Here is a 19,234-nt window from a genome sequence, read left to right as displayed (position 1 = left end):
AAACATTGTTTTTATATTGGAAGTCGCCAAGTTACTCTGAAACAGTTGTCTCTTAGGCGCTTTGCTACAGAAACTATCAGGTCTTTTGTATTATCCATATTACAGGTAATGGACATCTATGTTATTGATGCCCTTTACGTTTTGCCTTTAGCTGGATGCCCATTGGGATGGACACCCTGAAGTAAGTTTGTTAATCATGCTTGTCAGTGGTCACGTGATCAGCCTCTGGATCATCTTCAGGGAGCATCAAGCAGCTGGAATCATTGCCGCTGATGGTGTCAGGCTGAGATTGATATTTCTCTCAGCCCAGTTGAAGCCCCTTCTAAGAAAGGAAAACCCCTTAAAAGATGGTTGTTCCAGGCTCAGTGGTCATGTGATCAGCCCGTAGATTGTCCCGGATTCATTCTTGTGGCTCACCTGACCTCTGCAAGCAGCCTCGGGAATCTAGAAAGATGGTGTTGATCTTTATATGATCATCACCAGTTTTCTAGACATATACATTAAAGCCCTTTGCTGAATTTCTATTTGAAACACTGTGGTGATTCCTTCTGAAACTTAGTTGTTGCTTTCTGTAATTCAACTTGTATCTTTGCATTTTCTGTGTCAGAAGGACACACCAATGGCAGACGATGAGCACACATACCCTTGAACAAGAGCAGTATCATTAACAAAATTAGTGTGAGCCACTTTATTGACAAAGAATCTGTGCAGTACACAAGGACTATATGGGCCGGGAGGATAGCTCAGGGGAAACACGCTCGCCTTGGATGCAAGATGACGTGGAACAACACAGGTTCGATCCCCGGATCTGCACTTAGAAACCTCTGGGTATTAAGTGCATTATAAATAACCAATTACAATTCCCTAACTACCCTCTTGAGACCCATCTGAGCTTTATTTCCACCACGTATCTCATCATACAAATGGCATTTGATATCATGCTTCCCAGAAAACCTGAATTCACCAGTCCTAAATGCAATGGCAAGTTTCAGCTGCACATAATACTGGCAGATGGCCATTGCACTGCATGTAATCCACCTGGCTGGAAGAAGTTCCATCTGTCTGTTTAATCCGCTGGCCTTTTGTTAGTATCCCAGTCTCTTTACTGAATGGTGTCTACAACACAGGCTCAGAAGGACTGGAAGCCGAGATCTAGCAAAAGCAATGCTACTACAAGTTCTTTTAAATTGAGACCTAGTTGTGCTGTTTCATGCAAATGATGACAAAATGTTATTTCTTTACAATGGCCTACAATTGCGCTGCATTCCAGACATTCCCAGTCATTACTGCTACTGTGTATAAACCTGCAACCTCATGTTTCCCAAGGCCATATGAGAATCAGTAGGTATGCAGAGAAATGAATATAAGGCTTGAATTATATTCATTTAGGCCACTTTGTAGTTCATATGTGCCCTGCAAAAAGGGTGAAAATCAAATATTGGCATATCCCAAGTCTTTAACTTACTATAATCATTGCTTTTTAAAAGTTCACATTTATACGATAATGTTCACGGGTGGCCATTTTATAGTAGAAGACAGGGGTGTTGCTAGGTGTGTAAAAGATCAGGGGCTACGCTAATGTCGGGACTGTCGAGACTCGGGGCTAGCTACACTTTTGGTTGTAGCACCTGAAATTCTATCAGGGGCAACAACCAAAAGATCAGGGGCTAAAGCCCTCTCAACCACCCCTCCATAGTAACGCCTCTGGTAGGAGAAGGGTTTTCATAGTGATGTATTCTTTTCACTTTTTGACAACTCAGTGAAATTGTACACAAACCAATCTCACAATAAAGTTGCACTTGTGAGAAAAAAAATTAAACTTTACAAGTTGCACAACATGGACGTAAACTTTCCCTACTTTTTTTCTTGACATTTTGTGAAACAAGAGTATTTTGGAAGCACATTGACAGTAAACCACGAATCATCCATCATGGATCAGGGGCCAGGAAATCACCATGTGCGCCTTGCAAAGTCTCGAAAAATATGATGGGTGAATTAATATTTTAATAGAAATCCCCCTCATGTTTGCTGTATGGTCTAGTAAAGTTCCTTCCAAAGTGCTACAGCCAAGTAATGTAAAACTCCTGGCATATCTGACTGAAACATGGGATTGCTAATCAGTAGGAAGGTGGGAAAGTTGTGCAAAAGATTAACATCAGCAGAAGACAACAAACAGACAACATTAAAAGTAACTATAACCACCACACAGACCCTCTAATCAAAGTAATAAATGTATAAAGTGACCAGATGACTCTGTCATTTATAGTCATTGTATTGTATTGTATTGTATTTTATTGTATTGTATGGGCATTTGTAGAACGCAGACTAAGGCCAAACAGCATCTAGACCCTAAGCGACAAAAATAGGGGGAAAAAACAGCTGATCAGGTTACCTCAAGGTGAAAAAAAATACGTTTTCAGCTTTCTTCGAAACTGAAGTTGATCTGTAAACTCACAGAGGGACAGGGGAAGTGAATTCTAACTGGTAGGAGCCAAGACTGTAAAGGAATGGCCCTCGGCTCGAACCCTACAGTAGTTCGGGATCACAGTAGGATTTGTGAGAAAGACCACAAGGTTCCAACCGGCTTGTATAAAGTCAGTTTACAGCACAGATATTCTGCTCCAGTATTACAGATGGCATGATCGACCAGGCAAAGTATCGAGAACTTAATCCATTACTAAATGGGGAACCAGTGCAGCTGGTGAAGCAAAGCCAAAGAATGAGACAAACTTCGGGCACCCAAAGCCAGCCGCACCGCAGAGCTCTGTAGAACCTGTAGGCGCTGGAGCAGGAAGGTAGGTTGCCCCAAGTAGATGCCATTACAGTGGTCCATGGACCTCATGATGGAAGAAGTAACCACATTGGTCTGAACCTCAGGAGGAAGAAATGGCAGAATTGTTTTTAAATATTTGAGTTTAGCAAAGCGCATTTGTCAAACAGGAAATTTGCACTTTTCTGGAGCCACTGAAGAGAAGTTTAATTCCAAGACTGTTTGCAGCATCCACAGATGGGGGATAAGGTCCCAGGGAGGGAGGCCAGTATTCGGCACTCCATGGGGATGAAGAAGCTTGAGAGCCCACCACCAACAGCTCTGTTTTATCACCATTGAGTTTTTGCCAGTTTGTAGCCAACCAATCCCCAATGCCAGATAAACAGTTCTGCAGTTTGAAGGGAGGATACAACCCTGGAGCATTTAGATGAAAAACTATGAGCGTATCGTCTGCGTAGGTGTAAAACCGCATCCCATGCTCAGCAATTAGTTCGGCCAGTGGACACAGATACAGTTTAAACAGAAGCGGGGACAGGACAGAGCCCTGAGGGACACCGCAAGTCGGTGCCACTGGAGAAGATTTGAACGGAGGCAGTGCCACTGTCTGAAACCGGTCAGACAAGAATGATATGAACCATTGGAGTGGGTAACCTACAATCCCAAAACTCTCCAACCTTTGCAATAAAGTTTCATGGTCAACAGCATCAAAAGCTGCAGACAGGTCAAGGGGAATCAAAACTCTGACCTTTCTGTGATGCTGAAATGAGGCAATGTCATCCAGGATGGAAATCATCACAGTCTCAGTGCCCATACATGGGTGGAAGCGGGATTGAAACTAATGTAGGCGGCAGTTGGAGTACAAAAACCTGGAAAGTTGTGGGGTGACAATAGCCTCCAACAACTTCATGAGAGCAGGCAAAAGGGTAATAGGGTGATAATTCTCTGGCAAGGAGGGATCCAAGTGAGTCTTTTTTAAGATGGGGAGACAATAGCATGTTTGAGTGAGTTGGGAATCATCACAGATGTAAAAGACCATCCACTGCAAATTATTGGCATCAGGTGTTTAATCAAATACTACAGGTCCCAAATAAGGGGCCAAACAGACCTGAAGTTCAGTTACCATATTCTTGGCAGATATTGGATTATGATAACTGGCAACCTGAGCCTGGAGCCTGAAAAACCCATTTGACCCCTGGCATTGTTTCCACGCACCTTGATGAGTCAAACCATACTAGTGCACATGCAAACCATTGTATCAAACACCTCAATCACTGTAGAGCTTATGCAAATCCATGGATTGTCTACTCATTTACCAGCACGATGAGGAAACCTAACACATTTCTCTTAAATGAATATGTAGAAGATTGATACCAGCAAGATTTGCATATCAATCAATGTATGCTGACCTCATAGCACTGTAGTATTAACATAAATGATTAATATATGTATGCAAACCAAGTTGGAACCAGAATGTCATCCAAGGATGCTGGTAGATTATGCGTGCAAACTCGTAGTGTTCTGTGTAAAGCAGCATATTATGCATGTGAACCAGTATGACACTGCTATAAATCAGTATAGTATGCCTATGAGCCAATATTTCCGCATGATAACCATTATATTAGTCAAACAAATCAGAAAATTAGGTGGGCAAACCAAGATCTATGGCCTGCAGACCCATATGTTTTGTATATACACCAGTGTATTATACATCCAGAGTAGAAGGTTAAGCATACAAACATGTATCCTATACGTGCAGACCAAACAGTAACACACCAGTCGATTATGGACATATAATCTAATACATTTGAACCAGTACCTTTAGGGCAAATCAATACGTTATAGTTTGCACACAAATCAGTGCGTTGTGTATGCACATAACAGTATATACTGTACACTATCCAAAGCACAGAACAGGCATACCAGTGTGCTCTTAATATAACCAGTATATAGAGAGCAGATTCAATTAGCTTTGATTGCAAACCATATTCCCATAATCATATCCTTTCTCATACAAACTGATGTGCTTGATATGTGCCCCAATATAATTCTCCAATATATTAACCAGGATAGTGATACTGTAAATCAAGGCTATTGTATATAAACTAATAGCATGCATGGAATCCATTAAGGCATTTGAGAACCAGTGCCTTACTCACAAAGGCACATCCAATATGTGTCATAGTCAAATCAATGTAGTTCATATGCAAACCAGTCTGGTTAATATAAACCAAAACTTGCCATTAATACGGATAATACAATGTTGATCTGCTTGGGCCCCTCAAGGTTTCAGGATGCATTTGGGATTTTATATAGCATAGACCTAGTTCCTAGGCCTAGGAGTGGCAGAGTCATCTGAAGAAAACATGTGTTGAAGCAGAAGCATCTCCAAGATGCAGTGCTATAACTAGAAACCTAGAAGAGTATTCAGTGCATGGTGCAGGTTATAGCAAATAGGGTGTGATGTGGAAGGAGGTGGAGCATGTACTTGGGTAGTACTAGAAAATGCACAAGTGTTATTGCAGATGTCCTTTCCATTTTACATATCTAAAGTTTTAGTAACAGGGAGATAAGTTGTTTTGCACAGAATCTCATCATCTTTACTGAAGTTCTGTAGTTGGTATTATGACTCCATGCTCAAAGGTTTGAAGTTCAACACCATAGACATGTGATCACATTTCCTTCCATTAGCTTCATAATTAAAAGTTCAGGATTGTCAAAGCAGGTGCCACAGATATGTCTCATCCTCTGATGAACATGAAATCTCCTAAAGCAGTGGTCTGCAACCTTTGGCTCCCTGATGCTTTTGGCTACACCTCCCAGCAACCGTAACCAGCACAGTCAATGGTGAGGGATCATGGGAGTCTTAGTCCAAAACACCAGTAGATCCGCAGATTGCAGACCCTTGTCCTAAAAGAGCATTACTGGATAAAGAATCATGACGTCTGGAACTGACATTTAAAGTGCATGAACCCCTAGTAATAACTTTAGTTTAGAACATTATTTATTAAGCACTGCCAGGTTTTATCATGGAACTTGCAGTGTGTATAAACAAGGTTAGTTTATATCATGCAAATGTGTTTTAGTAGACCTTTGCGAACATTCATTTATTAAATCAGGACATTTACCAAAATTGTGTAAGTCAGCCGCTTGGTATGCAGCACTTCACAAGCTCTTTTGCCTCTGACACATAATTATACGCCCAATTAATTATTTAAGGGGAGGGGAATCTAATTACAAGCCACTAAGCACTGATAAAGTACTGTTCTATTTGCTACTGCAGGGCTCTGTCTAATTGGCATCTTCCTTCTTTGTTGTTCGCACTGTGGTGTGTGTACGTGTGTGTGCGTGTAAGAGAGAGAGAGAGAGCGCACATTCACTGGACGTGTTATCTGATAACTTGATGATTATATTTATATCAACATTTCAATTATCATTTTATTTCTACACTGTTTTTATAGCACCTCCATAGCAGCACCTGTCTCCCATGGGTCCCACCTCTTAATTAGTTGCTGCTGTGTTTTGCACATTTATCTGTTACAGGCATCTTGGACATTTATATAGCTGCTGTGGGGACCAGGACTCCTTTAACCCGACACACAAACGACATAGGAACATGTCATATGCTATGTTATGTTATACAATGTTATGTGTTATTTGTACTCCACCTGTCTCCATCGTAGTGGTCTTACAGTACCTTGCATTGAAAGAGTATATAATGTGTTGTGACTCTGCAAGGGTGTTGTGAGACCTCCATCTCTGGATAAGGAAAGGTGAGGCTAGAAGAGGAGCAAATGGGAAATGGGTAAGGTTAGGGTAAACGGTAATAAGAAAGAGTGAGATTACAATAAGCCCAACACATTCTGAGGGCAAAGGCCCTCATCAGCCTTCACTGGCTCCCGCTGCATGCACAAATCACCTTCAAGTCTTGCTGCATCATCTATAAGGCAGTTGCCCTCAAGTCACCCAACTACCTTGTGGAGCAACTCTCCATCTCCAGCGGTCAGCGGACCACCAGAAGCCAGGATACATGCAGACTTGAAATCTGCCGCTGCAAAAAGGAAAGGACCAGAACACAAGCCTTTTCTGCCCCAAGACTATGAAACCTACCCCCTACTCCCTGTCAGCATCAGACTTGCGCCCACATTCCTACAATTCAGAAAATAACTAAAGACCCACCTTTTCAAGGAATCATTCTGGCTTAACACCTAGGCCATCACATCGCCCCTCGCGCCACCTGACTTGCTAGATGCTGCTCAACCCTCTCCTCCCCACCACCCAGGACACCTGTACACCTCCTCCGTGGCCCTCTGTATCCTGACCCCCGCTGTATATCTGTTCTGCTGTTACCTCTAATAAGCACTCCGTTATGCATCGGTACTGTTGTATACCTCTGTAAAGCACTCCTTATGTATCTGAATTGTTGTATACCTCTGTAAATTGCTTCTCGAAAGCTAGGCCAGCGCTCAATAAATACCATAATAATAAAAATAATAAAAAGGGATGCCGGTGATGGAATATGGGTGTGGTTGTAGGGGTGCATGTCTGTAATCTAAGATGTTATTCCAATGAGATGTTATAGTCTAAAATAGCTTGCAATATTCTATAAAATTATGTAATATGACCTTGCATTTGAGCATATGTTTTCATGATAAAAACATTCCAATAACTCACTTCATTAAGTATGATGTAACACAAGGAAAAGATGTTTTCCATTTTCTCAAAATGTTCATATGTAAAATAATAATTGACTTAAAATGTCATGTTATGGTATTGTGATTTGTAACGGGTACTGCTATAGTTGTCATGGTCTCCAGGCACTCACATCGATCCGATAGGAGAAATGTGGGGAGTGGAATAGTTAGTGGAGCAGAGGGAAAAGACAAGTTTGGATTCATTAAAAGTATGGCTTTGAGTGGTAAAATTGGCAGTAAATCTGTTACCGCCAACTTTACCACTATGCCAAATTATGAGGTCGGGCCTAGAGTGGAGGATTTACCTCCAGAAAAATCCTAGAGGTGAATCCTCCCACTCACCACTGAAAAATCAGCAGAATTGTTGGAAGTACTGCACCGGAAATTCTGCGGCTGCAATTCCACCAAAAAAGCACCATTGAGTCCAATGGACAAAAAAAATGGGACTTACACCACCACCTCCACAGTGGTAATTCTGCCAGACCAAGTGGCAGCAACAGTAATTCAGTTGGGTGGTATTCCGGCAGATTTGCCACTGGGATACCACCCAGTTCGAATGAGGCCTCAAGTGCTGTGGTTAACAGTTGTCCACCTTACTAAAGGCAAACAATACCCCTTTCGAATACTCCCTCTCTCGCACGCTCCGGGGGTGACCACAACTGTTTATATATAAAGGAGAAAGTTTCAATGATTTCAAAATTGCTGATCTATATAGACGATCTGATGCTAAAACAAACCCTCCCTGTACCTCTAGTCTTGAAAAAATAGTACATGATGCTTGTCCACAGTATCGAAAAATGATTTTAATAAAGTCTTACACAAAGATAAAAAACTCATAAAAATGTTTTGCATGAATATGATCCAACACAACAAAACATGGTAGATATAAAAACAGTACAAATCACTAATTTCACATACATATACCCACCTATAATAATAAAAAACAGTACAAAACACATGAATGGCTTTGAACAACTCTTCCAAACTCTGAGAATTTTAACTCAGGCTAACACAAATCCCGACATGTTTCAGTTCTTTATTGCACTGATTGCACAAACTTTCTTCAGGGGAAGAACTCAATTTCCTTTGTCTCCACCATGTAATCCAGTGCCACACATGGAGGTTTCAATTGAACTCCTAAAGACAGAATGTAAAGAAAGAGGGGGGCTATTACTATATATCATCATCATCCATCTTTGATAGCCAGTATAAGCTTGAAACATAGCTCGACATCCCAGTAAACATGCTAATTAATTGCAATGTACTGGGTGAGGTCCATGGGTTGCTATCAACCCTGCCTCTCAAACTCTGGTTAACAGTTGGTACATGTGAAACCAGGAGCAACTGCAGCCTGTGTGTGTCTGTTTCCTAGCTGGATAGTGATTTGTACACTGGTGATGAAGAAGCGGATTAGTTAGGTTGCTTTGGCTGGTGGGTGATGTTTGCAATTTGATTCAAGCTATGTGGCATTGTGACTGCTTTGGTGTGGGGAAAGGGTTTTGTCTAGCCATGTGTGTTGGTGTGGTTGGTAGGCATGTGGGTTGTGTTTTTTCTGCCAGCTTGCAAAATGTGTTTTATCATGCTAGGATCTTCCTCAACGGTCTTTTTTTGATGGCTATTTACCTTTATTTTGGTTTTGGGTGGCATTGCAAAAATATTGTTCTTTCAGACTTAATGAGCTGTGCATGTATGCCATACTAGTCCAGCGTTTGAGTAAATGGCATTTTAGTTCTGCTGTAGGTTTGTATCTTGTTACCTGTTTGTCCCTTGTCTTCTTGGTGGCATTTTACTTATTGTGCGGGTGTCAGGTCATCCGTTTGGCGAAGTTAATAGATGAGTGTTTGTTCCTTATGTTCATTCTGGTGGGAAGTTTGTTGGGTAGGTTTCAGCTCATCTGACACTGAAGCTTTATCACTGTGTGATGTGATTTATTTAGTCTCTCACTCCTTTGGGAATTGTCCTCTACACTTGTTCTTTACGGCAGTCTAGTCCAAAGGCGTGTTGAGCACATGCCATTTCAGTTTTCCAGTAGATTTTATCCTTGTTTTCTGGTACTTTCTTGTGTTATTCAAGGTTGATATTTATTGCTGATACTATTTATAGCAATACAATCGCCTTACTCAAAATATAATAAGGCCTGCTATAAAATTGAAGTCTTGACCTAATATCCATAATGAGGTCTGTGAGGCGCGTGGCCATACATCTGGTAAATTACAGAATGAGGAACAGTTATCTAATACATCTCAATACACATCATGTCACTTGAAACCTCTATTCCATTACACTCAATCAAGCCTTTGACAACTACATTTCAGCTTAATGATCCCCTTGTTCTAATGTAGCATATGATGATTATCAGAATTCAACATGATACCCCCAATTGATCTTTAGTTTTGGCATCTTGTACATTAATGGACCTTTCCAAATACGGAATGTTAGCCTGACTGAATGATGTCAGATTAACAAGGGCCCACATGTTTCAACTATCCACACCCAGCAGTTAAAGGGAATTCCAGGCAGGATTGCAGATTCTGGAGGGGGCACTAATTGGATTGACAGGTAGTCTGATCATCACAGTGGTTTCATGGGTAAGTTATGAGTTGACAAATTACATGTGATTACTAAGCCCTGAATATGTTTTGGTGCCACTTGTTCATCAAAACAGCACTTAAGACCCCCAGTATTTTCTAATGCCAGATCCACTGGACAGAAATAAACAGTAATTAATATATATCATGGTAGCATGGGGAAGAACAGTCAAGCAATATTTATTTTGAGCTCCTTCATCTGTGTTAACCTCTCAGAGTTTAAGTGGGAATGTCTATGAATCTGCCATTCACATAACCCGCGGGGTGAGGGGACATGGGGGTTGGAGCAATCAGCACTGGGAGCTGGACAGGTTGCATGCATTGCTCTGGAGTGTTGTGATCTTGGGCAAACTCTACAGTTCAAAGTCACATAAAATTGTAGACAGTGGCCACAAAAAGCAACAGGCAATCTTCTTATGCTATTCTGCCAACATATGTGGTGCATGCAGATCTATTGATCGAAAGAAACCACATGCATGAAGAATTGCTGGACTGGGATTGAAAATGCACCATAGTCCACCACCTTTGCAAATTTCAGGGTCTGGCATGAGCCCAGTAATCCTTACATCAACCTATGCTATGGGCCCGTGCATGTAAAGGGTCTGAAGCCAGAAAAGCTAATTTTACATGTCCTGCACTATTTCGTAGGCGTAGATGTGGAAACATGTGGAATCATTCAAGCTTTGTCTGCACGTTTCTAATTCAGGCACAGTAAAGCAGGTCAGACATTTAAAAAGACCCTTATCTGCAAAAAAGCAGGCCTGGTAGAGAGATATGGTGCTGGGGAGCACACCCCCGATCACACCACTTTGTAAATAAGGGATTTTTTTCAGATGCGCTTTTACACACCTGCAGCAAGCCACTTCAGGCAGACTTTGCATGAAGGCCAAGACGAATGCATAAATGTATTCTTGATTGTTTACTTTTTTATGACTCGCCCCATTGCAAGCTACATGAATTTTCCTACTAACTCCTGATGCCTCACAGTAGCCCACTTTAGGCCCACCTACATTCAGGCCACGCTAAACCAGGAACTTTTGAGGAAAGTACCCTACCTTTTCTTTGGAAGAGTGTACTCACCCGATAAACACCCATATCGAACATAAAAATGTACATGGGTGACTGTCAACCAAGGGGCAATATTCCACCTCTGAGTCTGGCTCTCTTTGTCAATCAGATATGACTCTGAACCCTCTGTTATAATAGTTATCCATAATTGATAGTCGCCCATGCACACTTCTACATGTCGTCAATCAAACAAATTGTAAATAATTGTCTTTCCTTCCACCTCTCAACATGTCCTTATTTCTAGACTCTCATTTGGAAGTATGGTAAAACATGATTACTCTTTTTCTGCACATTTTACTGAATATAATTATTTAAAGCCACCTGGTAATACTCCATTAGGTATTAAAGTGTGTGCAGGTTTACTGCATAGAGGTAATACTGCATAAAACAACACAGGGAGTCCATACATCCGATTATGATTACTTTACCACAAAGCAGGAAATACAGACTTTTCCCACAAATAACGAGTCCTTAGAACAATGTAGTAAATAATCAATCGGACCTGCAAAATACTGCATATTCTGCATGGTCTTTAAACATGCATGGGATATTATGTTTTTGGACGTGTGCAGGCAGTTGGAAAAGCATGTTGTTCCCTGGTCCGTGGTAACAAACTCACAGGGTTCATTATGAAGATGGCGGTAATAGTAAAAACATGTAATATTTCTAATACGGGATGTGTTTACCGCCTACCATATTTTGCCCCATGGTAGTCTTTGGACATGCAACATGAGGTAAACACTGCCAGATTATGAGTCGAAATGCTTTATAAAAATCCCCTAAAGGTGATGATAAAATAAATATTTTTTAAAACAAGTTTTTAAAGCTTTTTGCCTGAAGTGAATGGATGCACAAGTGCATGCCTTCATTTCAGGTGAATACAGTTTTGAAGGTCAGCGTTAAAGTGTTGAAAAAGTGGCCCACTGTGTATTACACTTTCTTACCCCCTTCAATGTAATGCACAGGAGGCTTGATAATGATCCTTTGTGCCTTATGAAAATCGAGTGAAAAAACCTGTGTGCACAGGCTAATGTGCATAAAGGAAGACATTTTCAGAGTATTTTAACATCATTTAAGTTAATAGAAAAAGAAATGTGCAAAGGATCTTTTTCCTTTTATGTGGAGGAGTACTAGCCTCAAACAAAATATCACAGAATCCTTTGAAAGTTCCACATAGGATATGGATTCCACTTGAGGATTTTGGACTCAAACAAAATATCACAGAATCCTTTGAAAGTTCCACATAGGATATGGATTCCACTTGAGGATTTTGGACTCAAAAATAGAATGTTGAGGGATGTCAGAGTAAAACAATTCACGTGCAGCATGATTCGAAATAGACATGAGATCATACAATAAAGTAAATTGAAGTGAAATAAAGTTGAAAACATGCATGAAGAATAGTATTGGTATAATAATACATATCACAACATATTACCATGAATAATTACATAATACAAAAGTACATTAAAAAAGTAATTTATTTTGTTAGAGAAATGGTGCTTAATTAAATTAATTTTGGTTTATATATTTTTTGAATGCATATATTCTCTTGGTGTATGCAACTTGTAGTATTCTGTTAAAGTGGTTTCCATGTCTTGGGCCTTTTCTACAGCTAATTGTATGTTATCATTGTTGAAATACACATCTTATTCAACAGGAAGATTACATTGAAGTCTTATTGTTGTATATGTAAGGCAACAGCTCCCACAAGCAGTGATGAAAGGCGAAAAAGGCAGCATGGCTTTGGACAAACATACATCTGGCCTTTTATTATATAGTATGATGGCACAGTAGCAGTACTTTCCACTTGCCATGTGCAAACAGATAAAGCCTGCAACGTTTAACTTACTTTATTGGCCTTCTTGCAGCAGTCTCATAATAATACAAAAATAGACCTACCATTACTGAATGTGGTAATGGTAATTATTTCATGAGGTATGAGCAGGCCAAAATCCACCAAACTCATAATCAGCCACTAAATCATGAAAAAAGGATGCATTTGAAGTAGCAATAATCGCATTTCATCAAAGTAATCAATATATTACTCCAGTACTCTTAGCAAGTGGCTCTGAATTGTTTTCCAAACACACCCTTTTAAATGAGCCCCACCAAAGATTTTGATAAGCTTAACACTATCAATTTGTACCAGCAACGCAAGGTCTCCCCATCCTAATTTGATACAGATCCATGGTTGACAGTGAACACTGGAAGAGCTTAGCCAACAGATTCAGCGTGCAACTTGGAGCTTCTTTTTAAAATGAGTAGGCCGTTCTCCAACTGGCCCACCAAGTACCACGACTATTAAAGCAGAAGAAGAACTTTAATCCCATCTGATCACCACTTGTCCAAATAAATTGCATTTGGAGCAGGTTGTGCACCCGAATGGAGAAATGTTTTCTGGCACAGATATGCCTACGGGATCCTTATGTAGTAGCCTTGTCTCTCGCCAATCAGAATCACTAATCTTGTTTTGGGAATATCATGTGTGGGTGGCTGTGTTTCAAGCTAGGGGTCAGGCAATCTGTTGGATACTTCCACTTGTTTTTTTATTAACGGGGGACCAAACTCAATTGTGGAAGGGACTCAGAATCTATCTATTTGTGGGAGAATGGTTACTCCTCCCTTAGTCTAAGAGCATACTACTGAGCTCACGCCGTCTAATTGCCCTGCTGTGTTCCGCTTCTTGTGCATACAGCTTGGGGGAGGGTGAATACCAGATATTCTATTGTCACTTATTTATTTTTAGAAAATCCTTGTGCAGTGTACAAAAAAGGCTGCTGGAGTCAGCTAAACCAAAGACATATACATTAAAAGTATTTAAATCACGAAAAATATTTTACACAACAGTATTTAGAAAACAGTATTAACAAAAAACACTTCGACAAATGAAATGTGACTGGGGGTTAGTAGACCGTGACTATGCACGATATTTCTTGACACATAGCAAAGCATTGAAATAGGACCAAATTAACAAAATCATATTAGTAGATGAGAGAAAATACTGCAATCTTTGTTGTACATGAATATCCTCTAGCTCTGCGCCAGAATTTCAGGGGTGCAGGTCTAAGAGCTATGCTATTATTCCTTGTCTTGCTTGTTGGTGGGTTAATAAAAAACAGTGATGTTCGGTTTTTTCTCTCAGGTCGATACGTGTTTCGGCTCTTTACTCATGATACACTTGTACCCACGTGTTCATGAAGTTGGTGATTAGAGCCATCTTCAGGACATACATCTAATTCTATTTCAGGATGAGTCAGATGACAGCCCCACTGTACACATAACCTACAATATAGAGACAGTAGATCAGTTTCAGATCATGAAATATTGGAACATTTCATAGCACTGCATGGTCATTTTTAGAACATGTCTAAGTTTTGATAATATTTTGGGATAATATTAATGACGGAGACATTGAATAATAATGTACTCTTGAGTATTGCTACTATTATGAAGAATGCAGCAACTAAACAATATGTTCAAATCTGGAAACTTGCATGATATAACTTCCTTTAAGAAAACTAAGTTAATGAATTGATGAAATGGAGAGATAACCTCTGTCAAGCACACTTTGTTCCAGTGATCAAGTCCGATTAGCAAAAGCAGAATGCATAATTTCACTTATTAGCCACAAGGGGCAGAGTATGTTAATGTCAAACCCTCAGCATGTGGACACCGTCATACAAACCGGTTGATCTACAGGACTTCTGAAAGAAATAGATGAGATTTAAGGCACAACTGTTCTCAAATTATACTAAGCTATTTGGTCTGTAGAGCCGATAGGTATACAGAAATTAGATAATATATTGGAATACTTCACAGAAATGAATATAATGTATTACCAATCCTTATACAAGTCCCAAGTCAAAATTGAATTCATATTGTGTACGGCAATATCATTGTATGTAAACAATACAGCATAGATTTGTATATGTTTGTTTGCATGCATGTTTACAAATATTAAGCTAATATTCTTCAATACCATTATTTTTCAATGACTCATGTTGGGCAATAGCATTTGTATGTTGTGTGGCAGGAACATATTAAGAAAACAGCTTTATAAGATTTCATGGTTTCGTAAAGAAGGGCAACAATATACATATGGTGCCTCTTAGTTAGGTCTATATGAGAGATTAATGGAGAATTTATTAGAAGGCTTTTGCCACCACGGTACTACATGTGTAACTATGCAGGTGTGTCTCAACAGTGTCATCTCAGTTGTTTAATTGGGCTATTATCTACAGTGTAATGCCATATGTCCTCTTGACACATGTGTTCGAAAGATTACATTGTTCTGTAATCCTCAATAATACTATGGTTAGTTTTGCTGCCAGATTATGCTCTGCAAACAGATAACAATGTTCAATAACATGCCTTTACATGTTTATTTATTTAAACTGCCACATCCAAAAAGTAAATAACTTTCCCTTTATGTTTTTTAGGAAGTAAATTGCTGTTTTTGGTTCTCTGCCTAAATGTTCCGCACTCGGTGGAATCGTGTCCTGGAGAATGTCTCTGCTACAATGAACCCAAGATAACATTAAGCTGCCAGCAGCAAAGACTGACCAGTATTCCTTCTGAAATACCCGTACAAACACAAAGGATTTACCTCCATAATAACAAGATAACGTTGGTGCGATCGAACAGCTTCTCTGCATGCCGCAATCTTACGCTTCTCTGGCTTCACTCCAATAACATCAGTGTGATTGAACCAGGCACATTTTATGGGCTGGATAAACTGGAAGAGCTCGACATCAGCGACAATGTGAACCTAAAGTCCATCAGCCCTGCTACGTTCCGAGGCCTCAGCCATCTCCACACTCTTAGCACAGACAGATGTGGCCTCCTCGAGTTGCCCAATGGCATTTTTCAAGGGCTTTTCTCCTTACAGTATCTCTATCTACAGGACAATAACTTGCAAATCTTGCATGATGACACCTTCATCGATCTGGCAAACCTCACCTTTTTATTTCTGCATGGCAACAAAATTAAGAGCCTTTCAGAAAATGTCTTCAGAGGATTGATCAGTTTGGATCGTCTCTTACTTCATCAGAATAGGGTAAACCAGATTCATGTCAGAGCTTTTCATGACCTTGGGAAAGTGGTGACATTGTATCTGTTTAACAACAATTTAACAGTGCTCACAGAAGAAGTTATGGCCCCCTTGTTATCCCTCCAGTATCTTCGCCTAAATGGAAACCAGTGGATCTGTGACTGCAGAGCGAAGTCACTCTGGAATTGGTTCAAACGCTTCAAGGGCTCTTCGTCTGAACTGGAATGTCATCAACCCAGCACTCTGGCAGGAAAAGACCTGAAAAGGCTTCCGAGCAGTGACCTCGAAGGATGTGTTGATTCTCTTAACCAAATAAGAACAAGTATCTTTAGTACCAAGACCAGATCTGGAAAGCTTCCCACTGTGGACCCTCCCACAATTTCAAAGGATATTACTCAAAAATGTTGCCAACCTGACGACAACAAATCCTTTATTTATGAAGGTAAACCAGGACCCTCTTCACACAGCAGCAGGCTATCTCCAAACAATCCCCTGAAGGATAAAGAAAATATGTCGAAAACAAAATACATTGAAAACGTTGTGCCTACAAAAAATGGCTCCAATAAGCACATAAACGATTCGCCGTTTGGGACGTTCCCCAGCAATGTAGACCAGCCGTTGACCAAGCTTAAGCCTGAATTTATAAATCCAATCGAACCCTCTACAGCACCGACAAAGAGGAGGCAGGGATGCACCAAAAAACCCAGGTCAAAGACACAGTGCCGTTTAGTCCAGCCAGGGAGCAGTTCATCTATGAATTTCAGTCTCAGTTTGTTGCTGCCACCATTGTTGTGGAGCCTTATGTTATCCTGTTGAAACCAACATTTTTTCTTGGTCAATGACACTTCAGGAAACAGTGAGTGAGCTCTGTAAAATGTTACTACAGAAGTTAACTACTGTACAACCCAAGAAAGCTTTGTCACAAAAACAAAAAATAACTGGATGCCTTTACAAAGAAATATGGTGTATATAACTGCGTTGATCCCGGATCTGTGAGATATATATATTTTACCCCTGAACTGCACTCTCACACAGAACAGCATTTGCTACAGCAGAAAACTGTGAAAAACAAAAAAAATATTTAGAAAGAAGAGAACGAAAGTGCTCCAGAAAGAATGTTTTAAAATTGTTTGTAAATTGAAATCCTATTGAAAGATCTTGCAAGTTTTTCTTTGCAATGGTGATGCATTCAATGCTGTTTTCTCCTATGTTTCTGAATATTGCAGTTTTAACCGTGCTCATTTCTCGTCATGCCATGGTCATGGGTAGCATTTGTTAAAGAATGCTGTCTTTTCATTCACAAAGATTGCGGTATTATATAGATATGCATTTTATTTTACTTGTGTAAAAGTATAAAAATATAAAAATAAAGATTTCATTTTTCCTAATTGTTCAGTTTCTCATGCAATTTAAAGGAATGTCTTACCATATTCACCAGGAAACTTCATAATGTCAAAAATGACCTAAAAAGTGAAACCAGTTGGCAACATTCCAGCACATACATACGTGTATGGCTCGAAGAAGAGGATTCAGAAAACTTTATTTTTCCGCCATATAAATAGTTGTATGGCTATAGGAAGACTCTTGAGAAAACAAACTGCTTTGCACTATTCACAATGTTGTGCCTTGTTGAATAAACTTTCTGGAACCATATGCAGAGTATACATGTTAAACTCAGATTTCTTTCCTAACAGTTCATTTGCTGCAGCACTATTTAAGGGCAGCACCAAACAACTGTGGGTAATCCTATGTGCACACATGTGCCTGAACATAAGGCTTTTCGTCCTCTGAAAGGCCCCTAAATCTTAAGACCAGCTTGAAGCCTGCTACTAACAACTATTTGGCCTAACTGAGATTGGATCACATGAACTAAAAATGAATAACCATCAGATCCAAAATCAGAAATTCACTGTTTGTAATGTGGGTAGAGTTTGCAAGATTTCTCTTGAACTGAATATTCATGAATGCATCAGATTTGTGTCACGATGGAGATATAAAAAAACATTGCTGCAGATGCTTTTTGCGACCTTGAGACTTGAAATTCGCTGTTTCCATATTGGATCCCGACAAAACACTGAAATCATCCAGAAAAGTGCTGCTGTACCTTTTCATATATATATCAAAGAGAGGGGGGGGGGGGGTTCCGGTGAGTTTCAGTTCAATTTATAATTTAAAGTCATTCTTCATCACATACACGTGTGCAAATCCAGGCAATCAAAATACCTTTCCACGATTTCTTTAGAGTGCCTTCTGCAATTTATTCATAAACAAGAAAGTAATTTGTCAAAAAGAGCCAAATGCAAGAGAGTGTGCATACAAAAGCAGATAAAGAAAGCAAAAGAAAACATTTACAGTAACACAATTATTCAGAATGTAGTTATATTGCACAATTAATGATACACAATGGAGAAGTGTAGTGTGAAATACAAGTCTACCACTGTCGTCAGAAAACAGCTATTCATGGCAAATCATGATAAAGAGATTTCATTTTCCAACTGCTTCAGAATATCAGACAGGGTCGACTTGTATGTATGTCATGGGGTGAAATAGATTAATTAGACCATGCATACAATAAATACGTCTCTGTGAGTAAGTTTGAAAAATTAAAAGGGAAGTACTTAATTGCCATATGACAAAGGAGATAAAAGGCTCACCACTGCAGAGTTTCAAGCTCGCAGGATTCTGGTAAGATGTTTATTCTTTGCTTTATTGCATAGAGAAATCCAAGATATGACTGTAGGGAGCCTAGCATAAAGGGAAGCAAGAGGGCCTTAGCTAAAGGTTTTTGAAATAGGAACTGGTTAACAAAGTATGGTCTCTTGTTGATATACCTGGTATTTGTGTGTTTAATCTCTTATAGTTAGGGAAATGAGGATATCAATCAACGTGATGTGTATAGATGGCAGGTCTGGTAGGGCGACACAAAATAGTAAAAATGCTTCAATACTAAGTAGCATGAAGTTGGAAAAAAGTAAGATTCGCTAATGTTTATTCCAGGACAGAGGGCAGCAGAGTTAAAGTGCAAAAAGTCTTATCTCATGATGTAAACAGAGGTTTCATAAAT

At 39.7% G+C, this 19,234-nt stretch overlaps 1 protein-coding gene across 2 annotated transcripts in view; it reads left to right on the top strand.

Annotated features, from left to right (window-relative positions):
- The window catches only part of LOC138492177 (reticulon-4 receptor-like), a 1,313,617-nt gene extending 1,296,060 nt beyond the window's left edge, over window positions 1-17,557 (top strand). For both annotated transcript variants that reach the window (XM_069619197.1, XM_069619196.1), the window contains one exon: window positions 15,560-17,557. In XM_069619197.1, coding sequence (XP_069475298.1) covers window positions 15,560-16,986 — 1,427 coding nt within the window. In that variant the 3' untranslated portion in view covers window positions 16,987-17,557. The remainder of the gene's footprint in view (window positions 1-15,559) is intronic.
- The last annotated feature ends 1,677 nt before the right edge of the window (window positions 17,558-19,234 follow it).

The sequence above is a fragment of the Ambystoma mexicanum genome, chromosome 10 (assembly GCF_040938575.1).
Source record: "Ambystoma mexicanum isolate Mex_15411 chromosome 10, UKY_AmexF1_1, whole genome shotgun sequence".
NCBI lineage: Eukaryota > Metazoa > Chordata > Amphibia > Caudata > Ambystomatidae > Ambystoma > Ambystoma mexicanum.
The sequence above is the reverse complement of the archived record's forward strand: the minus strand, read 5'-3'. Positions and strand labels throughout refer to the sequence as shown.